We start from the raw sequence: 27,027 nt of genomic DNA, 5'->3' as shown, positions 1-27,027 counted from the left end.
TACTGATACTGAGTGATTATTTTCAGTATGGGGGAAAAGAGTGATATGTTCCCAGGAAGTACTATTTTAAAAAATGAGCTTTGTGTGATTACATTAAATTCAGTCTCAGTGTCATCGTCAATAAGCTTAATAGCTGCACTTTGTTCTCTGATGATTCGACCACATGCCAGGTTTTTCGTCGTGCAGTTCAGGTGTCAGGAGTAGGATCTTTAAAATTGTCCTCTTATCTGTTTTATGTCAGAGCCGGGGCCGCTCGCTCTCTTCCAGTCCCAGATTAGAGGAAAGGAGAGGGGATTTAAAGGGTCGGGGGCCTTTCAGTGGGCACTCAGCCTGAGAGGAAGGAGAGAGGGATTTTCCGAGCTCCCTCCATCTTTATGCGCCTCTGTCATCACAACACAAAACTGCAGACAGGGTGTCTGCCTCATGGATAAATGACTTATAAGTAAAATGATGTGTTTAACTATACTTGTGTGGCGTTGTGGCCAAGGTAGGGTATGCACTGATCAGTCAGCTGAGAAATACACTTGTCAGTGGTCTGCTCTGTATCTGTAATGAGGCCCATTTTATCCGTTACAGTGCTGCTACTGATTTTAAGGCTAAAATCCGACGATAGACATCAGATAAGATCTGTAAACTTCCTGCTGACTTTTCATAATATAAAGAGTGTGATTTTCCCTAATCAGCTGCTGTCGCTTCCTTAGAAGAGAATTGTCTCACTAAGTGGTGCAGCTGAGAACGACTCAGCCCCAGCAGTCAGTGACAGAAGAGCGGAAGCGCACTAAATATATTTAATGGCCATTTTTAGTGCAAAATTGTTCTCTTGTTCATCCTCCTGCCCTGCCACTTTTCTGCTCCCTCTTTTGTTCTTTCTTTCTCGATTTCTTTTTTTTATGTCTTCACTGCAGAAGCTGCTCAGTCATCTCCTCCGCCCTCTGCTCTGAGTTCTTCTCCAACCGTTTCCAAGAAATTAAAGAGCGTTTCACTTTACTGAGCATGTCCCATGAGAGTCTGACATGCTTCTCCTGTCCACTAGTTTTTCTGGAGATTGCCCGGTTCAGCCCCTCGCATCACTTCCTGCCAACTTAACGATAATAGATCAATTGATTGATTGAAAGGCTAAGCTGCTGCACATACATCCGCGGAGCTACTTCTGACTCCACCTGCTTCTTTCCAGACATATTACTCTCTCTCCCCTCTTTTTGTCTCTCCTAACCATCCACGCATCCCCTCACGTTCACATTTACACATATTTAAAGCATTTCTGAATCTCATCATTGATGGTACGAACAATGCTAAGCCTTGAACCCTGGCTCCCATTTGAATGAGCCTGGCATCCAGACCAATTTGCATGAGCAGACGAGGGCGAGGGAGACGACTAAAAATAGACGTTGTTATAAACCAAAGCCGCCATATGGTCTGTAACACATTCGTCAGATGTGTAAAGAAGCAGCAGAAGTGCAGAAATGCAGAATTAGTGTGGTGGTGTTGTTTTGCACTTAGGGTGATTATATTCTCCAGAATGACTTGCTGCATTTTCAAAACTCTCTGTTTTGTCTAAACGGGTGAGGGGAAGTATCTGTGTCCTTAAGTCACCACCAACAAATTGATGAACGAGCATTGCCAAGGCAACGAGACTTAAAAACTGGCAGAATCTAGACCATCTTTTATGATGTGGAAGTGGATACTCTTTCTCGTAGCTGACACAAAACAAATATTATAGTATAACAAACAAACAACATGCACACAAACTCAGTGTTGTTTAGGTTGTTTTTACAAGCCTGCAGTGACAGAGGAGACGACTGTCTGTTTGCAGCTAAGCTAACAAGGAAGGTAAGGTGGTCTGGCGTAGCATTTTGAATGACTGAATGTTGCCATGCATTTGATTTTTGCATGATTCAAAGGATCTTTTAGATGTTGTTGAAAGAAGGTAGATGTGTTTATAGTACCCACATCAGGCTAGTTGGCTCCATTTTTTTTTTTGCTGGCTAATGTTTGAAAGCTAAAGTCAATGTTCAGTATCAATAAGAAAATCTGAAATTAAGATGAGGGTATAGAGACATCCCAGGCTTCATTTGAAATGTTGCTGTAAGCAGACTATCCCAGTACTTGGGTATATGTAAATATAGTCCTTGACAAGATGATTTTCTAAGGCCAGCATCCATTACAGACTCTCGCAGTCAGACTGGCAGATTGACAGGCAGACAGAAGTGGTAGGCAGCCAGGCAGAACAGCAGATAATACTGTACATATCCATTCCATAGACAGACAGAGGAACTCGTAGCTCTTCCCCAGATTTCAGCTCCATCCGCCCCTCCCATCTCCACTCCCTTGAGAGCAGAAAAGCAAAGAAGTGTGGTGAGAGACCGGTGGTGAATGGGGGGGGGGGGTTTGCTGAGGTGCAACACAGTAGGAACATTTTCTATAAATATTTTGTAGCCTGGAAGGAACACACTGTAAACAGGTAGAGACGGAAAGGGTGTGTGGGGACTCTTAAATACCAGTAAGCATGCTTCCTTCCGCCTGTTTTTATTCATGTTTTGAATGGTGGCATAAAAAAATAATAAATAAATAAACCTGAGAGAAACACCAGAAATCTGAAAGCTTCTCTGCTACTCATCTTTCTGACTCCTGACTCCTCTTCCTGCTTCTTTTTTTTTTCTGCATACACCTTTTTCCATCACTACCTGTGTCTTTTTATTGTGATTCAGCTCACAGTCCCTTCTGTCCCTTTCCTCACATGATATGCTTCTCTACCAACTCGGTATATTCCCTTCCATCCCTCTCTCCGTTGCCATGCCTGCCCTCTTCTTCCTCTCTAGCTGACATCCCTGGATTCTCGTTCATTTCAGGATCTTTTTTTCTGAAACTCTAAAAGCTTAAGGTCTTTTTGTGCAGGAGAAAGAGTGCCCTCTTCCTGTTTTGTGCCATAAAGCAGTGTTTTTTTTTTTTTCCCCAGACAAATCTGACTTAATGACACAATTGAAGTTAATAGCACTTAATCCTCCAAGGTAAATAATTTCAGAACTCCCAGCTCTAAACCCCTCACATTCATCACTCTGTGTTATTGTTGAGATTTCTTGTCAGAAAGGATCAATTCAGTCATTAACCTACTGTAGCCTTGCTCTCATGGGACAAATGGGAAATCAATGCAGTGAGCGTCCAGTATGGACGAAGGCGAAGCTGGATAAATGATGAGGGCTTTTGGAAGAATGTGATACAGTGCAGCTAAGCTAAAGGCGGCAGGCTGCTCTTCAGAGAGGAGAGTACGTTTACATCAGTTACCCTGATCTTTAAATATCTTCAGATGTGTGAGAAAGTGTCGTTTCCACAAGTACAAGTGCTGGTTAAATCTCTGCACTGTGGCATTTTAACGGTTAAAGTAAAATCTCAACTTAATGCACAAGTTGAGTTTCTGTGACCTAGTCTTGTGAAGTCTGAGTGTGAAGGCCATAGCAACTTTCCACTTGAGAGTTTTTTTTTTTTTTTAAATGTGTTGGACAGAGAAAACTCGAGGGACAGGGAGAGGTCATTTAACAAAAGAAAGAAAATGTATTTTCTCGCTTTGCTCAGTGCTGGCAGGAAACCAAAGGGGAGCCTTGCCGGACAGTGTTTTCCTGCGAAAAAAGTTCCAGGAAGCAGTGAATTCTTGAGCTGTGAAATAATCCGAATTATCTGAACAATCTCTTGTTTGCAGTGACAGTCGATTAAGTTGCAGTATATGAACCTGTGAGATGTAAAAATGAGAAGAGGACCAAACTTTGATTAAACAATTGTGTTTCACAACAAACACAAATCCCAGTTCCTTACACAGAAACACACGTTGCTGTATCAGAGCTTTTGGTGTGTGTCTTGTGTGAAGCTCCACTTCTCTGTGCAGAGATGACTGAGCTGAGCTGGCATTGAAAGACAGTTGAAGAGCTGTTAAAACAGTTTAACACCTCGTCTCAATCTGCCTGCTTCTTGGGTTGAGGCTCAGTCAAAGGCAGTAGCCTCTGCAGCTAAAAAAAACAAAAAACAGGTGAGAAAGAAAACACAAAACAACACCATCAAGACTGTATGGGTTAACACTGTGGACTGTCAGTGCAACTCTTTATGAGCTGTGGGTATTTTCACACTGTAATGGAGTTTAATGCAACACTGCAAGTCCAACTAATTTTAGTTTTTCTCAGCCGTGTTAGAAATGACCTCCCAGACAGTGATTTACCTCCATAATTCATACTGTAAGATGTCAATGTGATTATATGCACATTTGTCTCTCAGCGTAGTGGACTGTTTGTTCAAAAAGACATCCTGTTATTTCATCTTTGGCGCGAGACAGCAGTATTAAAGATTAAGACGAGCACACTAACTGTTTGACAGTTACATGAAACATATTTTACTCTACATAGAGTAAAATGTCTTTTCATTTAATAAAAAAATAACTTCAGCCTGGAAGAGAATTCAAAATAGATTCATGTTTAGTTTATAGTTTTATTATTTCTTAGCAAATCACACATGTTAATGACATGTTAAAGGAATGCACAGTTGACCAAGACACCACTTTAAAACACACAAAAAAAGAAAAAGAAAGAAAAAGAGCATCCCTCGCTGTGCAGTTCACTGCCCCCTGAAAAAAAAAAAAAAAAAGTCAGCACGGAAACCCAGCTGGTCCATCCAGCCTCCCCCTCCTCCTCTCTCTCTCTCTCTATCTAACAGCTGGGCCTGTCCCCTTCCTGTTTACACTACATCAGCTTCATCACATGAACAGCCTAAGCCATCAGCACACATGGTGTCACTGCTATCTGGCTATTAGTATTAAAAAGCTTTCTGAAAGCAGATGAAGGCCTACAGGAACCGGTGGGGTTTTGGTACATCACCTTAGTCGATATTAAACCCGTGTGTTTTAGGAATCCTGGTACAAGTCCGTCCTCTTATCACCAGTCCTCTGAATATCAATTTAAAGATATTACTCCTATGCCTGCCAGGAATTTCTAGTGTTAATCTCTGCTCTTAATCATTCCCTCTCAGTCATTACTTAACCTCTCGAGTGCCTTTTCATCAGAGGCAGATCCTCCTAGACTCCAGTTCATCAACGCTGAGAGATGACTGTTAAGAGGGACTGAGTGTGTAACGCGTGTCAGGAGGCTGGCCTGTCAGATGTGGGATTATGATGGATGTCGGGGTGGCTGCTCATGACGGAGTCTGAATGTCTGGCTGCTGGTGATAGCGGGCAGCACGCTGACAGCGGTCTCCTCGGTGGTGCCACCTACCTACCCACACACACCCACACACACACACACACACACACACACTGACTTGTCATATCAGCCTACCACCGCAGCTTGAATGGCCGGGGCGGAAAGTGTGTCTGGGGTGTTATAAAGTGAAAGCTGCTTGGACAGAGAACAGAGAGGTTAGCATACTGTAGACTAACAGTGGGCTGACAGCACATTCGTGCAGGCTAGGGCTTGATGTCCCCCTGACAAGGCCTCTTGTTGCTTGGCAGAGCCAGAATGGAGACGCTCCTTCTCTTTACTTTTGTGACTGGCTCTTAACTTCATAACTTCCTAACTTGCAGACTTTAATTTACAGACTTCTTAAGATTTTCATTATATCCAGTCCCAGTTTGAACCTCAGGCTGGCAAAGTCAGAGGGTCGCTTTCTCAGTCCGTACTAAATTATTTCAGCAAATATTTGGAACGGATTGTCTTTGAATATTGTATGAATATTTGTGGTTTTGGGACCAGTGATTCTAACTTTTCCTCCAGCGCCATCATGTCAGGTCAAATTTTTGTGCAATTCTTTGGTTTATGACCAAATACCTGCAAAATGAACAACAATCCCATCTCCCTCAGCTGTACTGTGCAGTTCGTGCTAATTAGGAGATGTTAGCGTGTTAGCGTTGCATACTAAGATAGCAACTGTGTTTTTTTTTTTTTTATCAACTATTTGATAAAAGTCAACACTTCCTGTAACTGTTTCATATTAAAAGCCATATAGCGTTTCAGTGGACAGAAATTTTATGACACTTTATATACACTCACGACTTGCAAGTGTGTAAGTGTGTGTGTGTGCGTGCGTGTGTTTATTTTTAGTTTATTTCTAATCTGTAATCTGTCCAGCCTCTCAGCTCTGTCACCCTCTTTCCTGATTCTCACCACCCTCTCCCCTCTTCACTTCCCTCTCTCGATCCAAGCACACACACACACACTTTGAATGTTTGTCACACCTGCTCTTTGCTCTTGCCCGTGGCGGCATCAGTCCACCTCTCTGTGTGTTTGTGCGTGGGCATGTGCAGTGGTTTCCTGGCATGGGTTATTTTTAGCCCCTTAAACGTCACGTCATCTGTTTTTGTTTTTTTTTTTCACCACTGATGCACTGATGTTCTTTTTTTTTTTTTTTTTTTTTTTTTCAAGATAACTTTAGTCTTAACAGGCAGACATGGAATCTTAATGTGATTAATGAAGCTTGGATAGATGCTCTCTCCCACACAAACATACAGTTCTAATGACCCAGCTTTCCTTCTTCTCTGCCTGGACCAACCAGCCGCAAGGAAGCAGGCAGTTGCCATTCAGAGAACACTTACCACTGCGTTTGAATCCGTGGTTTTTAGATCTTGAGTCACTCTTTATTGCATTAATTTTCCTTCCCTTTTTTTTTTAATCCCATGTTACCATAATGGCAACATCAGCTGTCTGATCTGATGATGTCAGTGTGTGGATTGGACTTTTTTTGTGTGGTCTCTGAGCTCTGATGCGGTGGCTAAAGTCCAGGCTCTGGCTGGAATATCCTCTGTGGCTTAAAGTGGGCCAGAGAGACTGGGCAACAACTGAGCCTGAGACAGTGGAGCGGCACATGATCTGAATTCGAAGCACGACAGACAGACACACTTGAGACTGACAGTGAGCTTCAGTGTGGATAAAGACCTAGACAGTAATCAGTGTAGATAGACAGCTAACAACAGGACATTACAGCCAAATCATTTCATTATATATTCCTTTATATTCCTTGATTACACTCTGGTTTGTTGCAGACTTAAGAGGTGGATATTTAGTATGAAAAATCTGCTGCTTTTCTTAAGGCTCTCTGCACATCATCAGTGGTATAAGATATGCTCATTTCAAAGTGGTGCACTGAGCAGAGCGCAGAGGCAAAGCTTAGCTTCGGCCTGTGCGAAGGGCCTGTCGTCATTGCCTCATCCTGTTTGCATCCAAGCGCTTCTCCAGCCTTTCTCCAAGAATTGTCTTTTGCGTGTTTTTGTAGCCTATGATAACAGCGCACACTTTAAGATTGTCTCTCTTCGGAGGCGTTATCAGTGTTGCCCCCATTTCCACCAAAGGAAGTGAAGGAAGTAAGCAAGAGAGGTTTAAAACCCGCCTACCACGGCTCCACACACTTGGCCGGTTCTCGGGTGAAGTGGGAGCGTGATTGCCTCTGAATTCGGCCATTTTGAAAGAGGTGATCCAACAAGCTTTTTCGCTTGAATCACTCTGGGGCGTTTTGTGCCGTTGTCAGATTCCAGATGTTCCAGATGCCGAGCTTCTATGTCAGGGTAAGAAAGGTAGTATTTGCCAGGGTTTCATTAACAGTTACAGCAGTTACATCATTCAGAATATGGCACAAGAGCATCTGGCATGAGTGAGACACAAACCTAATAAGAGGAAAAAGAGGATAAATGAAAAGAAAGAAGGAGTGACATCAACATCATGGCTGCCTCAAAGCTTTCAGTGAGGATAAACATAGCAGGGATTTAATGTGTTTCCAGCTAAAAGCAGGACACACACCCTTGTGTCAGCCACTCTCCATGTTATGTACGTACAGTTGAGGCATCTGGTAAGCATGTTCTCTCCGTTTTGACCTCAGCTTGACTCCGTCCGTCCCGCTCTCTATCAGCTTATGCACAGACCACACACACAAAGACACACATGGAGAATCCTAGCTGCAGCTAATTGCATTTTGACAGGGCCCTCTTATTACAATTCCTCCAATTACACCTACACCCAAGAGTCTCCAGTGCATCTGCAGCTCCAGTGGTGAATAAAAACATGATGATTATGATTGCTGATGATGATTGTCAGCTCAAGCATCAGAATGGACCTGTGAGGCAGACCGGCTACACCTCTGCGGGGCTGCACAATGAGGATCGGCACATCGTCTGTGGAAAGCTTGTTTACATCCCTCAAGTTATTACCTTATTCATGAGCCGGTGTGCTCGGGTTTCTCTAAGCATGTGTGTTTGGACTCTGTGCCAGTCTTAGAGGAAACGAGGATCAGCAGATCCGGTAACTAGTTTTGGCATTTAAGATTAACAGTCACCAACAGTTAATCATTTATCAAAGTAGCAGATAATTTTTTTTTTTTTTTTTTAATGTCAGTCCACTAATTGATTGATCCACTACTCATTTCAGCTGTTACCGTTTTGCCATCTGGTGATGTGACCTCAGAGTTAACTTATTAATAGAGAACTGTATAGGACCAAAAATGGAGCCGAGGAGTATAGTCAATCACAATGGACCCTTTAACCAGCGATGCTGCCCCGCTGCTTCAGTCTGTCAGTGTGTTATGATTTTAAGTGTCAGTTACAGCCACTTGAGTGGTTGGAAATATTGTGCTGGCTGACAATGATGTAACCCAAGGGTAACATATAAATAGAATAAAAAAAACAAAATATAGGAGAGGAGCAAGCATGGCTTCCCGGGGCACTCCACAAGACACTGAAAGAAAAAAAACATTAGGATGTGTACGTAGGCAGTGTGGTGTGCCAGGGGTGTTTTTTTTTTTTTTTAATCCTTCTGTTTTTCTTTCGTTTCTGTATCACATTCACTCTCTCGGTCTCTTGGCACCAAACTCCATTACTCACCTATTACTTTAATAACAGCAGGTGAAAATAGTGTGGAATGACAGATCTTTTTCTTACACTTACTGAGCGGTCAAAGGTTTAGAAGCTTCAAAGAATGTTTTTTTTTTTTTTTTTTTTGCCCCTTGGTTTAAATGAAACAATGTTCAGATGGCCTGATAATTTGTTTGCTCTGAGATGTATATGTGACAGTAATGAGTGTGTGGGCACTTTGAGGGATTTTTTTTTTTGTTGTTTTGTTTTTTTAAAGTGGCTGAACCTGCAGGCTCTGGATGAGGAGCCAGATGTGCTGCTTTACAGGACTGTGGCGGCGGCTCATTTGATCAGTCGGCTGCATTGAAAATAGCTGCTGTCCTCGTTTCCCGCGGCCTGATGACGGTGTTCGGGAGCTCATCTGGGTTTTCGAAATGGGGCCAGCTCCAGAGTGAATCACGCCAAGGAACTTGGATTCGTGATGGAGAAACATCTAGGGGTCAAAACGCTTTTTGTGCTGTGGTGAAGAGGAGTGGCCTTAGGAGCTTAGCTTTTGCCTGGTGTTTTGGAAACTGAGACTAAATATAAGCAATCAACAGTGCAAATGTGTGCAAATGTCTAAAAACTTCTGACCACTGAAGGCCATTACATATAATACATAGCTGTAAGAGCGTTAGTCATTTGGTCGTGCTAGAGGAAGAACATTAAGTGAAAATAGAGAACAACACAAGTCTGAGTCAAATAAGTACCAAGAAAAGTGAAACAATTCCAAGTTCTGTTTCTCAGACTTATTTTTTTAAGTCTGCTTTCTTTTTGACTCATCGTGCTGCAATCCTAACAGAAAGTGAATACTTTCATATGAGCAAAGAAGCACACTCAGCACTATCACGAGATGTATATAAGGGCCCAGTATCTACTTGCATTTGTGGGTGATTGCTTTGACTCTTTTGACATGAAGAAGATGGTGCCCAGACAGGTTCATGAATAGAAACAGCAGCTTTGTTTGTTTGTTTGTTCGCTCCTTGAATACAATGCCTCTGTATTGTAGATAAATATCCATTTTCTCTCATTGCAAATCTAGGACTGAGTACTGCATACGTTTATTGAAATACTTTACTTAATACTAATACTTCTAATACTATATTTAACCAATATACAAATGTTTTTTAGCTATACACGTCAAGTAAGGAAAAACACTGGTCTCAAACTGGCAAAATGTTCATTTCAATCAGGAACTTTCTGAGCGACAAATAAACATGATAATGAATCTGTTATTCAGTGTCAGCTTTCAGTACTTGGCAGTTTTTAATACTCTGTGCTATGGCTGCACTAAAATAGTGTCAAGCCTTAAGTTAACTTTCAACCCATATTACTTGTCTTATGTAAGAATTCATGTAAGAGGAACTGCACACTGTCACTTAAAATATTAAAGCATATATCTGATCTCGGACTGATAATGAGGACAGAGCAGCGGCGGAAGGAAATGACAGAGAGAATGGCAAGAAAAGACCAGTTGCCTGTGGTTGGAGATGGTGAGCGAGCACCACTCATGCTGTAAATCCTGTCATGTCACAGATTAGCATGCAGCGTGCCGTGCAGCACATGGAAGGGGTGATGAGGAGAGAGGCAGAGAAGGCCACGTTCACCTGGTGACCATGAGGATTACAGCCCCCTGTAAAAAGCGCATCGGTCCGATTAGGATCACAGACTTGTAAAGCCAGGTGTGACGGGAGATGGTATCATCATATGTTGTTGGAACCGGATCTTAAACGGGTAGAAACACGTCGCATTGGCGCTGGTTGAGGCTGCGCTCACTACTTATTGGAGAGCCATGCTGACATTTACAAAGCAGCGTTTTGATGTGTTCTGTTAGTCCAGTTTATGAGTTGACCATTTCCTGTTTGGTGCTGAGGATGGACGTCATATGGACGTGTGCTCCATTTACAGTTCACTGACAGTTATAATGTTGGGTTAGGGTTAGTTTAGAGACTTTAAGCAACAGGAACCACGCCCGTTTTAACAGATACAGCGTCAAGTGAAGTGATGTTTAGCCTCTGTCTCACCCCTCCTCCCCTCCAACTCACACTGTCTTTCTCCCTCGTTCCTCCTCTTTCTTCTTCAGTCCTCCCTGCATCTGTCACTCACACAGCCCCCCCTTGTAGGCACACTGCATCACTGCAGACCTACATCGACAGTAGGATGGCTGTAATAACAATAAAACTGTACGTGAAATGTTGTGACTGGGTTAGATCTATAACAGGGAGGGCCTTTCCTAATGTGGAGGTGGTTTGGTTATGAACGATCACACCTACATCTAACCACTGTAATGCTTACTATATATTTTCGGCTTTCTTCTTCACAAGTATCATTATTGCTCAAATACCCTTCAGCATCATGACATTATTTCCAGGCAGTATGATTCGTTTCCTACTGTTGCGCATGCTGTGTGTACACGAGCTCCACCTGACAACTTAGCTCCATCTACATAGAAAGTCCCCTTTAATATGACTGTGTCGAGCCCACTTATGATCCACAGTGGTGAATAATACATACTTTAACAAGAGCTGTTTATTAAATATTCAGTCTTTTGCGTAGTTTAGTCTCCATTAATTCAACATCCTCAGAGCCTCTTCATCTGAATAGCAAATCAGCTGAATTGGAGATGACCCCAGTGACACCTCTTAAATATCTGAGCTGCTCACAGTTTAGTTCTCTATTGTATCCTCTTCTTTCCTGTTATTATTGATACAGCATAGAGGTGATTTTTGATTTTGATCGACCTGCCTGCTCCATTTATTTCTAAGTAATTATTCTTTTTTTTTTTTAAATGTAGTAATTACTTATTTCCATCAGCCTTTTCACTAACAGATGTCGCTGTAACCTTGATGCTTTGAAAAGCAACAGTAAAGTCAAAGTGGTGCTGTAAAACATTTGATTAGATTTGGTCTCAAGGACACATAAGGAAAGGTTGTCATCCTTGTTTTAGAGTTTAATTACATAACTGTCTGCGTCGATCAAAGGACCCGACAACTACTACGCAGTATAAGTCTCAGTCTCAGAAAAACTATTATTAACTATCCCTGTTTGCTAAAAACCACGGGCGGATTCCCTCACCATGAATCACAGACTCATCTCTGTGGCAGGAGAAAAACTGTGATTCAGTGTTGGCAGAAGCTTGAACCCGGGATGCAAACCACTCAGTGTGTAAGTGTACTTCTCTGAAGAGCAGATTCCCATAAGTGGATGTTAACATTTATATAATTCACATCCTTTCTAGGTGGGCATAACAAGGCCAGTCCACAGTGATCAAATACAGGACCTGGATTAAACAACATGAAGACCTTATTGTATATTAATATTAAGTGGTTAATGAGTGTTGTGTCGGTTCGTTGCCCTCTGGGAATTCTTTCGCAAAGATAAACACAGACAGCGGCTTAGGCACAACACGTAATCAGACTTGGATGTCTCGGTTTATCAGTGGAAAGGGACCACTAATATATGAATGACAGCAGATGGAATTTTCTCAGTTGCCACGGAGACGGACCTGTTGACGTGCAAGCTCAGGCACTGCTATGATTTCATCAGTGCATCTTAAGCACGAACATTCATTTGTGACCTCGAGAATTAGTATTTTGACCTGACAGTCCCAACTTGACTTGATGAAAACCATGTGTTACAGTTGAAAGCTCCAGAAAAAAAAAAAAAAAATTGTGCACTGGTTGCTTCTGCAACCATGCAACGAAAGACCTGCTGTGAGCTGCAGCAAGTAACTGTGGTGCTAAAAGCAGAGACATCTGGTTTTTTTTACCTGTTTATTTTTTGCCAACTCCATTCAAGCGATTTTCATTTTCATATACTCTGTCTCTCCCGCTCTTTCTGTCTCTGTCCTTTTGTATCTGATTCTCCCAGATGTTGAAACACAGATGTGTTTGCCTCTGTTGAAGTGATTGGCTTTATATTGCAACCCAGCCTAACAGGTCTGGACAGCTAACACGCACTGTATTAGCAGAAATACTGGAGACGTGCCAGAGTTTTCCTCGAAATTCATCTCTTGGCTTCAGTGCGCAGTAATGACTTATGACTGTTGGTTTTACTGCTCATTTGTTCCCTGCAGGAGGGAGAGGTGGGCGGTGTTTTAATATGTGGAAACTCTGTCGAAAAGGTCTGAGGAACTGCAGGAGGGCTCAGCAGACAGATGTGACAGATGTGTCGTCTTTTTGCCTCCACAGATCACCAGAAGCTGGAGCGAGAGGCCAGGATCTGCCGCCTGCTCAAGCATCCTAACATAGGTAACCAGTCCTTCCGTTCTCTTTGCTGTATCTCTCGGCTTCAAACAAACAACAACAGTGCCAAGTGGGTCGACATAACATCTATGTCTTTGTCATACATGATCAAAGTTATTTTTCCTTGGCTGACAAACATGATTTAAGAGGGAGGGGGGCCAACGCAAGGGTGAAAAAGATTGTGGGTCATAGAGCTCTTTGTGATTTTCTACATCCACAATGAGGTCGGTGTCATCCATCATTGATGAGCAGCCCGCCATGTGAAGAGTAGTAAACAGGAAGCAGTCGTGTGATTTTTGTTTACCCTCGTTCAAAAGGAGAGAGGGATAGAGGGAGAGCGCACCGGAAAAACACTGCCCTTCACCTGGCAAATTATTGACATCATATAATTCTAGCTTTCATAGGGTTTCTGCTATGTGGCCTCCACTTTCTCCTTTAATAACATGCAATCAGTAAATATTTTCTGTGCCGTATTCAAATATAGCCTAAACATAGAAACCAATGGTGGAAGGTTTTATGTTGCTGTAACTGCAAATGAAAACAAGAAGTTCTGCCTGAAGCCATGTTGTTGTGGTTAGTATGTTTGAATTATCCTATACTCTGGCTTGTGCGCTAACTATATCTACAAATAGAGCACATCTACATGCATGGCTTCCTTCCCCTTCCCCCAGCACACACACACACAACACACACTCTCCTCCCCCTCTTGCTTTGGGAGCCACAGAGGCCAAACAACTGTAATTAGCACCTCAGTAACGACTCCTCGGCACACTGAAAACTGGCATTTATTTGTTGTTTGGTCCCTTTTCTTTTCCTTTAGTGAAAATGAGAGATGAGTGGGTGGCACGGGCAAACGAATGGATGATAGGTGGCTATTTGGTTCGCCGGTCCATTGTCCTGTTGTCAGAGATCGACTAACCGACACATCACCGTGTAGGGTTAAGTTAAGCGAAGGGTTATTTCACAGAGGTTTGGGTTCCACTGTCTAATACTAGAACCTAAACCAAGGCTTAATGTCAGTGCAACATAGTAATTTCATTTTTGACAGAGTTAATAGGTGGTTAGTTAACAGCCTACATAAAAGAGCTCTTTAAATAGATATTAACTGTTTCACATGGGCTTCAGTTGCTTGACACGGTAAGTAGATGTGGAGAGATCCGCTGAGAGTCTATGTTATGCCACGCCCAGTTATGGCTGCTAAGCAGAGATTGGACCGTCAGTGCTCAAGGGAGGGGTTTAGCACATGGTCGATTACTGTGATGAGTGTTTTTTGATGAGTAATAGAACAGTAACAGAAGAGACTTTTACATAAATAAAAATGTGTGAACCCTCAGAGCTTCTTACAGTTTTGTTAATCACATAGTGTGAACACTAGAGATTGTCATTACTCACCTGCTCACACACGTGTGCACGCTCCCTCTGCTTTTGAGCGCGTAGCGATCGGCTGGTAGCAGGTGGTGCCGTTCTCATTACGATTCCATTCACACGGCTTCCAGCTCGGGGAAAGCCCTTGTTCCTTTAAGGTCGCCGCAGCGATAGATCTCTCAGATGTCAATCAGGAGACGAGCTAACGAAGCCGTCGGAGAATCCCCACAGGGAGCTCTTCCCCTTTCTTAATCTTTCCCATCTATCATCTCCTGCTCTGGCATGTCTGTCTTTAACCTCTCTTGAGCACTGAAATTGGAATGAGCTTTTTTCCCGAAGCGCCCTATTTCACATTCATACAGTCTCACACATTCACAGTGCAATCAGTCTCTCACTGTTGATTGTATTGCCCGAGCAGAGCCCGTTTTACTCAGGGAAAATATTGAAACTAGCAGATGAGGTATTCCCAGCTGACCTCATAAGAGGCCACACACAAATCTAGTGTGTTATTGAATCATAGAGCCAAAATCAATTGTAGCCGAGCTTTCTGTTGCGCTACCTGTTAAATCTGAAGCCTTTCGAATCCCTTATCAAATCCATTTAGGTTCAGCTTTCAAACATTTATAAGTTACTAAGTCACTAATAAATTGGGTATATATTTCCATAAAAATGTTGCCTTGGCTCAAATCCATATGTGAAACCCCTGAGCTGCTGCTGCTACAGTAGGTTCTCCAGTCCTTGCCAGAGACATCACACTAGTCTTAGTTTGGCCGTCTTCGTCACCTCGCAGCATGTCGTTTCATGTCCATTAGGCAGTGCGGCTAATTGGCCCAGTGAAACCTCGCTGCTGGCAGAGATCTTCCCTCTGAGCTGCCTTCATCCTCTTCTTGTTCCGCAAAGTGAAAGAGACAGCCTCGCTTTCTCTGACACCCGTTCTCGTTCAGAAGAACCTGAGCACTAAAAATAGAGCCTCAGGAGCCACGTTCAGTCTGCCAACAGATCCAAATGCAGCAGCATGTTAAGTGAGTTTACAAATGATATGTAGCAATGTGTTTCTCATGCGGAGACAACCAAGGGTATAGAGTTTGGTAGGGACTTAACCCTCCCAATATGCAGCAATTACTGAATTACTTTTGATGAAAACATTGTCTGTCAGTGTCTAGTCAATGCCTTTGGTACCCAAACGGTTAACAGATCTCCCTCTCTATGACGAGTCCTGCCTTCCTAACCCAGCATTGCTAATAGGATTGGCTTTGCTGTTTCTTGCTAACATGTGAGAGGCTCTGGATACACCTGGTTGTAAGAAACGGCAGAGCTCCATTAACTAGATGTGCGCTTTTGGCTTTAGATACTCAAAGCTTCATTGTTATTTCAACAGCATACTTTACTGTCCACTCATGGATCTCCACATGCATAATATTAATCATTTATTTTCATGAATTGGCTCTGAGGACACATATAGATGGATTGCAGAAAATAATATTTTATTATGACAAATACCTGACCAAAGTTCTGCAGAAGGACACTTGTAATTCATTTGCGTTCATCTGGGTAATGTGGGAGTGTAAACGCTGTTCCTTGGCAACTTCCGTCTAAAAATACTGACAGTGGTGCGACATCAGTAAAGCCAATCAAGACTGAATTTTTTACAGATGTGTTCTGAATAAATGTGCAGTCGTTGAAACAGCGTGATGTATATCCGTTTTTAAAGACTGGTATCGGACATGCATATTGGCAAATCAGTAAAACTGTGTATACTGTAGGGGTCCGTACAAATGGAACGAGACAGTAGTGCTTTTATTGATCCAGACTCTGTGTCTGTATGTACTTGTTATTTGAAGCAGTGACAGTGTGCATTTTAACACGTGGTTTAGCTTCATTTAGCCAGTGACAGTAAGATGAATGGTGCATTTGAAAGTTTCTGTCTGTGAAAATATGACAACAGGCTCCTCTGTGCCAGAAGGCACTGGTGGAATAAATACTCCAGTTCAGTGCCAGTTAAGATCTGGCTCAAAGGCACCAAACCTGGCAACTTTACTGTGACTTACAAGACTCTGAGAAGCTTGTACAGAGCAAAGTGGACCCAAATATGTGAGAAAATGCTTTGTGTTGTCCAAAACTCTTAACCACACTTCACGCTGAGAGAAGACAGCAGCACTCTGGTGTTCAGTGCTCACCTGTCGTTCAGTGAAGTGTTCCTAATTCACACACTTACCTACTGCTGCCAGTATGGCAGGATGCCTGGTGCAGTGGAGGAGTATTTTACATAATGAAATAACTTTCACTTCTCTTTTCTTCTCTTCTCTTCCCTTTCTCACAGTGCGGCTCCACGACAGCATATCAGAGGAAGGATTCCACTACCTGGTCTTTGACTTGTAAGTGCAGCGTTTTCATTTTGCACATCACCTTTGAGACACTCATGCACAGGACACTGTGCATGGTTTAGAATGTGCCAAACTCGCGCTCAGGAGAGATACTGTCGAAAACCTGCCAGCTGCCAGTCAGATGTCCTGTCACTGAGGCATCATGGGAAATTAGACGTGGCGTGTTCGCCTCCTCTTTGCTCCATCTGTCGCAGCCACGCCGTGTTCTCAGTCATCGCACACGTTCACCGTGTTTACACACCGCTGAGAAACATCACATAGATACTGAAGCTCATGATATATGACTGCACACATGCACAAAACACACTTGAGCCGTGTTGCATCCTGTACGATCATATACAGACCGCGTACGTCTCTAAATGAGAAATATTGTTCCTGCTTACACAGATGGCAGGTAGATGACTTTTATTCACTCGTATCTGTTCATCAGCCATCTGCTGCCCGTGTTTCTGTGAGTAGCCTGTTACATTAGAAACCACTAATAAAGTGTCATTTGAAGATGTTATCGCCAAATATTGCTGAAAAGTTGAATAATTTAAGCGTAAAATGGGCTTAATTGTGTAACCGACAAATACGTCATGAATATCTCGTCTTTTACTCCTGTTATCTCAATCATTCTGTAGCCATTAGTTTAAAATATTATGTCTTCTTTACGAGAGTTGTGTGCCGGGCTATTTCTTGGCCGGGCACGGTCACTTCCCTGGAGTTCTTGTTCATTTGGTTTCCAGGCCTACTACAGTGCACTTAAATCCTATGGAACTCTGAAACCTGACATTTGCTGTTTGAAATGAAGGTGAAATTTACATTGTCTACTCCAGTATTTCAGCAGTATAAGACCCAGTGTGACAAATTTCAAGCCTGTTAGTCAACATGAGCTTGATGCTTTGTTTTTCCTCCCTTATGAAGCGTAAAATGAGGTCTGTCTGCCTCATTTCCTGCAGCGTGAAGCGTTACAGTGGCTTTAACTTAAGTATGAAGCATACTATTGGCATGTTGCTGTGACCACAGATATTTTCTTCTTTTTTTTGTGCCATCAGGTGCTTATCTCTTGCAGTGTACACCTGCAAGTCCCATAAGTCAGCTTGCTCTTTGTTCAATCCACCAAAGTCCTTTACCATAGTCAGTCATCGTCCTCTGTTACATCTGTTACCTCTCTTTCCCAATTTGTTAATAAAGCAGTCAATATCCTTTCCTCATTGTAAACCTTATATCCTGGGCTTTCACTTCATTTAATCTTCTTTCCCTCCTTCAAATCTCTCCATCTCCCCCCTTCACTTCACCTAACTCCATAACCCCCCCCCCCATCTTCTTCGTTCCTCCTCCCCCTCCTGTGTATTGTCAGCTGTTGTTTGCAGACTAATCTGGCAGCTAGAAAGGAAAATTGCTTTAACATTTATTTTAAATGTTGCGTTTTAATTTGACAAGGGACCCTGATTTTAACCTTATATTTATAGAGTGAAGTGAAAAGCAGAGCTGGGCCAGAGAAAATTATAAGACACTTCATGTTTGGGTCACTTCCTAGCTGCTGAATTCATGCCAACAATAACACTGGAGCTCTCCAGGCCTTTTTTTTTTTTTTTTTTTTTTTTTTTTTAACAGCTGAATTTGTCTCAACACCAAAGTCATTAAAAGTTGCATGAAACTTTAATATGAAAACCCCAGAAGTCTCAGCTTTATAATGTTTTCCACAGGCCATGGAAAAGGTTTTGCCTTAAAATATCCTTCTCGTCATTCTCCGTGTTTTGGGGAAACTGGTCCACTGACCCACTTTTAAAATCATCTGACACGGATGAAGGTCAGTTTACTCATTATGGGCTGCGCTGCTCAGAAATTTGTGTGGCCTTCTGAGCTTGGAGACTACAGGGTTTCAGGAGAAAGACGTGGGCACTTGCCAGGATATCTCAGCCTCTGCTGCTTTGATTTTGAACATCGTTTCTCTCCTTCATCTTTCTGTTTTGTCCCTCCTGAGTTTCGTCCAGCTTTATGGAGGTGCAATATTAAATTGCTTGCGTACATATTTAACAGCACATTGTGTGAAACCATGTGTGAAAAGTTTGTTTGTGTGTGTCTGTTTGGTTGTATTGACCCAGTTTCAATTTGCCTAAAATCCCACAGACCTAAGGAGCACAGAAAACAAAACACAACACTACAAACCTGCTTCCTGCCGCAAATATTGTAACAGAAGGGCAGACTATACACTAAAACTAATACAAAATATGATAATATTTAATAAATCCTCCTTTGTGAGGGTTATGCCTTTCAGGTTGTGTTGAAACTGTGGTAAAAAAACATGTTTGTTGAGTTGTATTATGTTTCTAAGTGTTTTTTATCCACCACATTTATATCAGTGAGGCTAATTTAAATAACAGAAGCACCTCTCTGTACGAAGCAGCACAGTTCAGCTGCACCACAAACTACATCCTCTTGTCAGGCTTTCCTTAGACACAGCACGTCGACCCTTCCCCGCCGGGTAAACACCCAAGTCTTTCAAACTTCACACCCCGAAAAATTTGCAGCACATGCTTTCTGCAAACCTGTGGTCTCAGAGCCGGAGCCAAAATAACCCTGATAACGACGTCATCATCAGGGTGGTGATGACACACATCGGGGGTTATTTTCCCCAGACTTCAGAAAGCTGCTGAGAAATACTCGCCCTGACTGATCAGTCATCAGTTTGCAGCTGAATCACATCACACTATAGAGTGATTTACTGCCACTGTGCCACTGTGTTGCAGATAGTACTTCCATCTCTATCAACAGATTTCATTTCATAACATTGTTCTTTTGACCCAGCTGCTCTGAATCACAAATCTCTTTTGGGTGAAATTTATTATCATACAAAATTGTCAAGCCTTTCAGTTTTTTTTTCCAGGTCAATACAGAGTTGTTGTTTTGTTTTTTGGGGTTTTTTTTTTTTTTTTTTTTCCTCTGCAACTTTCCCATTCAGTTTTTGTCTCTCGCTCTGTTTGTTCCTCCTCCAGAGTTACCGGTGGTGAGCTCTTTGAGGACATTGTTGCTAGGGAGTACTACAGCGAAGCTGATGCCAGGTCAGTATCGTGCTCTGTGGTGTCGGTATTTCTGAATTGCTTTGTAAATGTGATGTGAAACCCATTTTTGGCACCATAAAGGCATATTGGAGCAGATACACACGACAGAACAATTAACAAAATTATACCAATACAAATTCTGACATTGAATCTACCTACCTATCAGTAGGAAAATGAATGTTTTTTATATTTATATATATATAAATACAATGACGATTCATTATGCAGTGGACACAGCAATGCCAAATGTCTTCTGTTGTGCTGCCTTTGATATGCATTTTATGCCCCAAATCCTCTCTTTCTATATTTCTTGTTCTACCTGAAATTGTCCTCTGATTATGGATCTTCTTTCCCAGTTTCACCTTCTGTCCTGTTTATTAAAAATCCACTTAAAAATGGACCTGATTTAAAAAAAAAAAAAAAAAAAAAAAAAAAAGCAGCTTCCTCTCAAAGCATTTCCTTTAAAGTCTTCATTTAATACTCGGTTTTCAGTCTTTTTTTTTTCCTTTTCTCCATCCATCTGGGTCAAGTTTGTCTTTGAGTGGATAGAGCAGCTCCAGCCCTTTTGATGTTCATTTAATGAGAGAGTTCATTTATGCAGATTGAGATTTATATTAATACGGTTCTGGATTCTATTTTGCAGTGGATTTTACCGATTAGTAAAAATTATTTTCAAAGTTGACATCTGTAAGAGCTTTATTGATGAAAACAACATGCATGTGTCCTTTGTATATTTCTCTATGTGAAATAGCTTGAAGGAACAGCTCGACAATGAGCTTTCTTTCCAAGAGTCATGTGTGATCTTTGATATCAATCACATGTCTGTGTGTGTTGAGTATGGATGTGGTTAGCCTAGCTTAGCCTAGTTTAGCTTCAGTATTGGACACAGAGAACCAGTCAGCCTGGTTCTGTCCAGAGTTAAATACAACTTATGCTAAGCTAGGTTAACGGCCTCATGACTCCAGCTCTGTACTTCGCACACAGACATGAGACTGATCTCGATCCTCTGATCTCACCCTCGAAAAGGAACGCGATTAATCATAGTTCGCAAAATGTTGGGCTGTTCCTTTAAAAAAAAAAAAAATCAAGTGTTATTACTTCATGTGTTGTGGTGTGTTCTGTCTGCCTGTTCTTGTTCCGTTTGTTTCCTGACATTTACCTGTTCTCCCTCTTCCTCTCCTTTTTGCTTCTGGCCTGGTTTCTCTCCACAGTCACTGCATACAGCAGATTCTAGAAAGTGTAAATCATTGCCACATAAATGGCATAGTGCACAGGGATCTGAAGGTTAGTAAGTGGCGACAGTAACAGCAAAAAAAAAAAGACACAGGCCTGCCCACCTGCGGCATCTCGCCTCGCTCCTCCACTTGCCTGATCAGTCGACCAATTAACCTCTCACAGAGTGCCGCCTCCTCCAAAACCACACCCCCTCCTCCTCCACCAGGCACCCTCACACACCGCCATCTGGCAGGAGTATTTTAACACCCACCTACTGCAGGGCATTGTGGGCAGGTTGGCTGGAGAGGAGGCGGTAGGTCGTGCAGTGCCGGGGTGGGACTGGGGGGGTGGGGGGGCTGGTGGATCTCATCATGGCCTGCCTCTCCTGTATGCCAGGGCACAAAGTGCATGTAGCATCTGTCCAAAACCATGCTGTGAACCAACCACTGAGAGGCTGAGACCTGGGAGAGGAGGAGGAGGAGGAGGGGGGAAAGAGTAGTCAAAAGACCCTTTGTGGCTTTAGAGACCGTCTTTAGAAATATGCAACAATTTGAAATCTGATACCAGAGTTTTTGGTTTCAGACAGACATCAAAGTTTGAAGTAATTCCAACAGTCAGAAAGTGTTTGAAAAGCATGGTAACCACAGATTTTTAGCTGCTTGAATACTTAGAAACAATTATATTTTGGACTTCCTTCAGCTCCTGCACCTTCCTCCTCAGTCTCTCAGGGTCCGGCCTCCAGTTGGCCCTGGAGCTAACACCACTTCTGTTTTGAGACTCGGGCAGAGAATTGGCCGTGTTGTGTGAGTGGTAGGTGATGACATAATTACAGCCATTTTTTTTTCTTCTTTCCTGGATCTGTTACAGCAAAAACATCAGTGTGTGACTGTGGTAACACACACACACACACGTACACAAAAAATTTTTTTTTTTTTTTTTACCAAATTGCCCATCATTATGGCCTGTGGGTGGGTCAGTTGCCACATAGCTGTGCAGTCTCTCCACTAACACGGCCGGCGGCTCCCCGAGTGTCAAAGCGAGCTCACAGCCACAGACAGTGAGTGGTAGCTTGTCACTAACCCATGGCCCCCTGGTGTTTGCATGCAGTCATTGCATTCAGCAGATCCTAGAGGCTGTTCTCCACTGCCACCAGATGGGCGTGGTCCACCGCGACCTCAAGGTAAGTACACACACACACTAAAGGAGTGAGCTCAAGCTCTGAGTCTCCACACTATTCTCTGTATTTCTTTATCCATTTTTTTCTGAACTTCCTTTTCCACACTGACGTACCTCTGTCAGCTCTTAAATCATATCACATTCTCCCAACTTCACTTGGAAATGTTAGTTTACACCTTCCAGCGTCATGTTTGGATAAAATATCATCTTCACACTTCCACTGAGCAGACAGTCAGTACACTTACCCCTGTAATGGCTACAGAGAAGTGTGAATGGGCTCTGCGTCACTCTGCTGCTATAAACGGCAGCACATACTGTATATGGACCTTGTTAAAAAGGCACATATGTCTGGAACGACATTGACCATGCTTTATATCAATAAATAAATGAATAAATCGTTAATGATGGACATTAAATGCATTCAATTCACAAACAACAAAGAAAAAGTTAGAATGAAAAATAAAACGTTAAAAAGGCGAAAGGGGAACGATGTTATCTACATACTCAAGTCATGAGAGATGGCAGGTTATGATTGGTTGTGGTCCAGCGTTTTTACTGCCATCCCTCTCTGATCCTGGCGTTAGCTGATGCTAGATCTAGAAAGTCTAGAGGACCCGCCGAGGTGGGATGATGGTTGATTTTGCTCAAGTAAATTGACTTTTATTATTCTTTAGGTCTTAATAGCATGGTTTGATTGCTGGCACTGACTTCCTTTGAATAGTTTGTTTGCATATTTTAGTCCAAGTATCCAGCTGGATTTCTTTTTTTCCCTTTCAAATCCAGCTTCCCCTGTTTCCTTTAGCATTGTTGGGTATTTGGTGAATTATTTACCTCCCTGAAGGACGCCCACCTTCCAGTAATGGAAAAGCCGGTTTTGACAGAGGACAGAGATGCACTGAAACACCATCTTGTAGCTGCGACGTAAAAACTGTCAGCTATTTCAGACTAAGATTAAACGGAGAAGGGCTGTTTGAATCTGTTTAAGTGAGGCCAGATGTTAACCTCATGATGCTTAAATGGTTTTGGAGTTTGGACATTACTAAACATTATGTCCACTGCGGTCTTGTTTCCATCTCTTAATGCTGCTTTTTCTCACTGTGGTTTGCTCCCAAGGCTCTGATTTGCCAATCAAATGAACCGGGTGTGTCTGAGGTTTGGTTTACCTTCAGCAATAATACGCTCGCATTTTGCATTCGCCGACTGCTCCTCTCCGTGCGTTCTGATTGGCGGTTGCCAGGCAGCTGCCACGGCTCACTGCAGAAACACAAAGACAAAACAAATACAACCAAAACAAACAAGCAAGCTGCAGAGCGGAAGGCACTGTGGAAAAGCACTGTTTGCCACTTTATGTGTGTGTGTTCACGATTTCATTTTTCTCAAGTTAATGATTCGGAGTAGTACAGGGATTCCAGAAAACACACCTTCACACTCACACACGCACAAACAGGCACACAGGGAAGCAATACATAGCTGCCTTTATTAAGTTCGTGGGAAGCTTTATAGTTTATGTGAAGAGTCTAGACACATGGATTTATCACGCTGTCGTCTGGTGTCGTAGCTTTCTGTGGAGCAGTAATGTCACACTGAACTGCTTCTGACCTGCTACTGTTTCTGCTTTCTGCTACAGCAGCACAGAGAAAGGCTATCCCAGCAGCACTTTCTCTTAACGCGACAGTTTTAAGATTTTTTTGACCTCGGGATCAGTATGTGTGACAATATAGTCTCAACTGAAAAGAGTAGTCCACCAGTTTAGCTTTGTATTTCTGTAACATATTGGTGATATCATCTTTTTTTTTTTTTCTTCTTCTTCTTCTTCCTTGTTGAAATCTTGCAAAAACATTACCCACAAATCAACTTGACTGCTGACAGTTCAGTCTGAGATCTGGGTGTGTCACGCAAGTGTCAGCTGAGGAGGCGGGTGGGCCACGGAGGTCTTGTGAGGTCGCTTCTTTCTAACACCACACCCCTGCATCGTTTTACTTTTCAGACTTGTGGTCCTTATACTTAACCGACACGGACTCAAGTGACGTCACATGAGGACATTTATCAGCCTTCACACAGCTCCCTCCGGAGACACTGGAGGCTTAATACTGGGTTTTTTTCCACACTCAATACCTGGAAACTTGTTAGGGAGTTTGAGGAGAAGAGAGGAAAAACTGTCTCAGAGACAGCCAGGCCACGAAGAGTGGATGATGAGAATTCCACCCCTAAGACCAGGGTGGACTCTGCTAACTCAACGTGGACCAGTAGAAGAATCACACATGGGACTCCCTGTTGGGGATGGGCTCTCAGAACATCTATTAAGAGTCAAGGCACAAGATGTCAGCACTTTAATTTTTTCACCCAGCTCAGTGTCTTTTCTTAAGTCTTAATTTTTCTTCATTTCTTATTCTCTTTACTGAAAAAATCCCAGTAATGTGCTGAGTCGAGAAAAGAACCTGGGGAAAAAGTTGTTTGTGTACAACACTTTTTGGCAGCAAGTGTAGTATGTGCATTTTTGCCAGTAACAGTCCCAGTCCAGACTTCAGCAGAACTCCTTGTCTGGTGTAGTAGGCCAGTAATTCTATCTATTTCATGGCTCGCTGTATTAGATAGAATCCAATTACAGCTATTACACACTAGCAGCGAGGAGGGAGCATAAATCCTAATCAGTGATATGAACTGTACTTTGTACACATGTGCAGAAACCCAGTCATGTGCGTGCGCTTGTGTGTGTGTGTGTGTGTACGTGTACAGTATGCTGATACGGCAGCCTCAATAACATGAATTGTCAGTAAACTCAGCCACATCCTGCTCATTTGCCAAATGATTTCTGGGTGTTTATTTGTATTCATCACCCTGTAGGTTTGACTGTGTTTGCATGTGTGTGTGTGTGGCTGCTGTAACCTTATCTGCAGGCCTGAAAGCCACATTAGGTTGTAATTCATGGCTGCTGGATCACTTTTAGGGTTGAGAGATTTGAGGGGGGAAACAAAAAAAAAGCATCAGCAGGTGTTAAAGCACGCTGAGCACCTTCCACCCATATAATACTATCTCTAAGATCATAAAGTAGAAGGTAAAGGACATTATCAGATCTTTTAGAGAAGCAATCTATTCTTATCAGTGCAACTCAGTAAAATCCTCAGTGTTATTCAACATAGAAAAACTAGACTCTTCCAGATAATTATAGGTTTATGTTGTCGTCACTAGTGTAAATGATTTCATCTTAAATATAAACAGCAAATTCAAAAATGCTTTTGCAGATTGTATGATCAGTTTTCTCTGCATTGTAATCCTCAGCTTTCACTGTAAAAGAATTTCGAAGCCCAGTGACTGAAAGTTTTCTGACCATAATGGACCTTGGAAGTCACAGTTCCAAACTTCTCCTGGAAAGTTTTTATGTCCACAGACTTGAACATTCAACTTTTTTTTTTTTTTTAAATCCAAAAAACAGATGTTTTACCTTCTTCCCTCTTTTCCTTCATTTGACCTTTTTTACCTGTCCACCGGGTTACATGGTCGCTTTGGGAGATTGCACAGCGCTGTGGTGGAGAATAGTGGAGTCGGGAAGCGTTTGCAATGACTGCATGATGCTGATGAATGCATTTACCCCTCCCACTCCTCCCTCCCTCCTTCCTTTCCCTTTCACCCCTTCTTCCACTTCCTCCTCCTCTGACCACAGCATGCCCTCCTGAACTTGCACGACTCAGAGTTCCCACATGCTCTACTAACTGCTCAGGCAACCTCGAAACACACACACATATTGACTGATGAAATGGGTTTTATTTGATTTCAGTGAACTGATACCTCCTGGAATGAATAGCACAGACAATATGAAGAAGGAAGTGTAGGTGATATGTAGGCAGTGTCTGAAGACCCATATAAGCCATAATCCATTCTGGGCCTTTCACATACCTCTATTTCCATTCACACATTTCTTTTTTTCTCCTTTCTCGATTTATTTTCAGTAGATGAGGATATAGTATATATACTGCATGAAAGAGAGGCTTGAATGTATTTATGACTGGGTAGTGGAGGGGATATTTATCTGATTGGCTGAGAAGCTGGAGCAGGTCGGTGTCATGGTTTGCCTTTATGTTCAGAAATGCCTCAAAAGTGGTTTCAAAAGCAGTCGGTAAAAAAAAAGAAGACATTTGTACAAGGACTCCAATGTGTTGACAGTTTCCCTACTTCTTGAGTCTTGAGATGTAGATGTAGATAGATGTAGACTGAATGATCAGACGATCATCACACGCAGCCTAACGTGGCTGCGCTGCCCTCTCAGGTGTAAGCTGTGTTGTTTTATGAAATGATGTGTGAAGTGTTTTTGGTGACAAATGTATGACAAAAGTGGTCAAATCTGGATTATGATCATATACATACAGTATGTCAGTAAAACTTATACTTGTCTAAAATAAAGTAAAAGGACCCATGTGATAGACTGAATGTAGGTGAGAGGCTCAAAATGAATCATGGCTTGCACAGGCCCCTTATCGTATAAAGCCACAGTGCACACTGCCCTTAAGATAACTGGGTTTAACTGTTGCAGAACAAAAGCTGCTTTCCTTCAAATCAGCAGCACGCCTCCCTTTTGTTGTCGTTCCACTACAGCTCAGTCCTTCTGAATAATTTCCTATTTGGCTCCATCACACAAACGGCTTGGAAAATGTCAGCAAATCCATTATTCATCCTCTCCAACCCTCTGTGAGGCCACGCCCCCCCCCCCCCCGCCTTTACTTCCTGCAGGGGTTTTGGCGTGAGTCACCGTC

General features: G+C 42.5%; 1 protein-coding gene across 9 annotated transcripts in view; it reads left to right on the top strand.

Annotated features, from left to right (window-relative positions):
- The window catches only part of LOC121176973 (calcium/calmodulin-dependent protein kinase type II delta chain), a 65,487-nt gene that overhangs the window by 20,748 nt on the left and 17,712 nt on the right, over positions 1-27,027 (top strand). For 5 of the 9 annotated variants that reach the window (XM_041031138.1, XM_041031134.1, XM_041031136.1 and 2 more), the window contains 4 exons: positions 13,039-13,098; positions 16,778-16,832; positions 19,823-19,888; positions 22,211-22,283. In XM_041031138.1, coding sequence (XP_040887072.1) covers positions 13,039-13,098; positions 16,778-16,832; positions 19,823-19,888; positions 22,211-22,283 — 254 coding nt within the window. Of the gene's footprint in view, positions 1-8,741; positions 8,747-13,038; positions 13,099-16,777; positions 16,833-19,822; positions 19,889-21,099; positions 21,173-22,210; positions 22,284-27,027 lie in introns of those variants that run through there. The other 4 variants (XM_041031137.1, XM_041031135.1, XM_041031141.1 and 1 more) reach the window with 2 other exon arrangements.

This window comes from Toxotes jaculatrix, chromosome 23, assembly GCF_017976425.1.
Source record: "Toxotes jaculatrix isolate fToxJac2 chromosome 23, fToxJac2.pri, whole genome shotgun sequence".
NCBI lineage: Eukaryota > Metazoa > Chordata > Actinopteri > Toxotidae > Toxotes > Toxotes jaculatrix.
The sequence above is the reverse complement of the archived record's forward strand: the minus strand, read 5'-3'. Positions and strand labels throughout refer to the sequence as shown.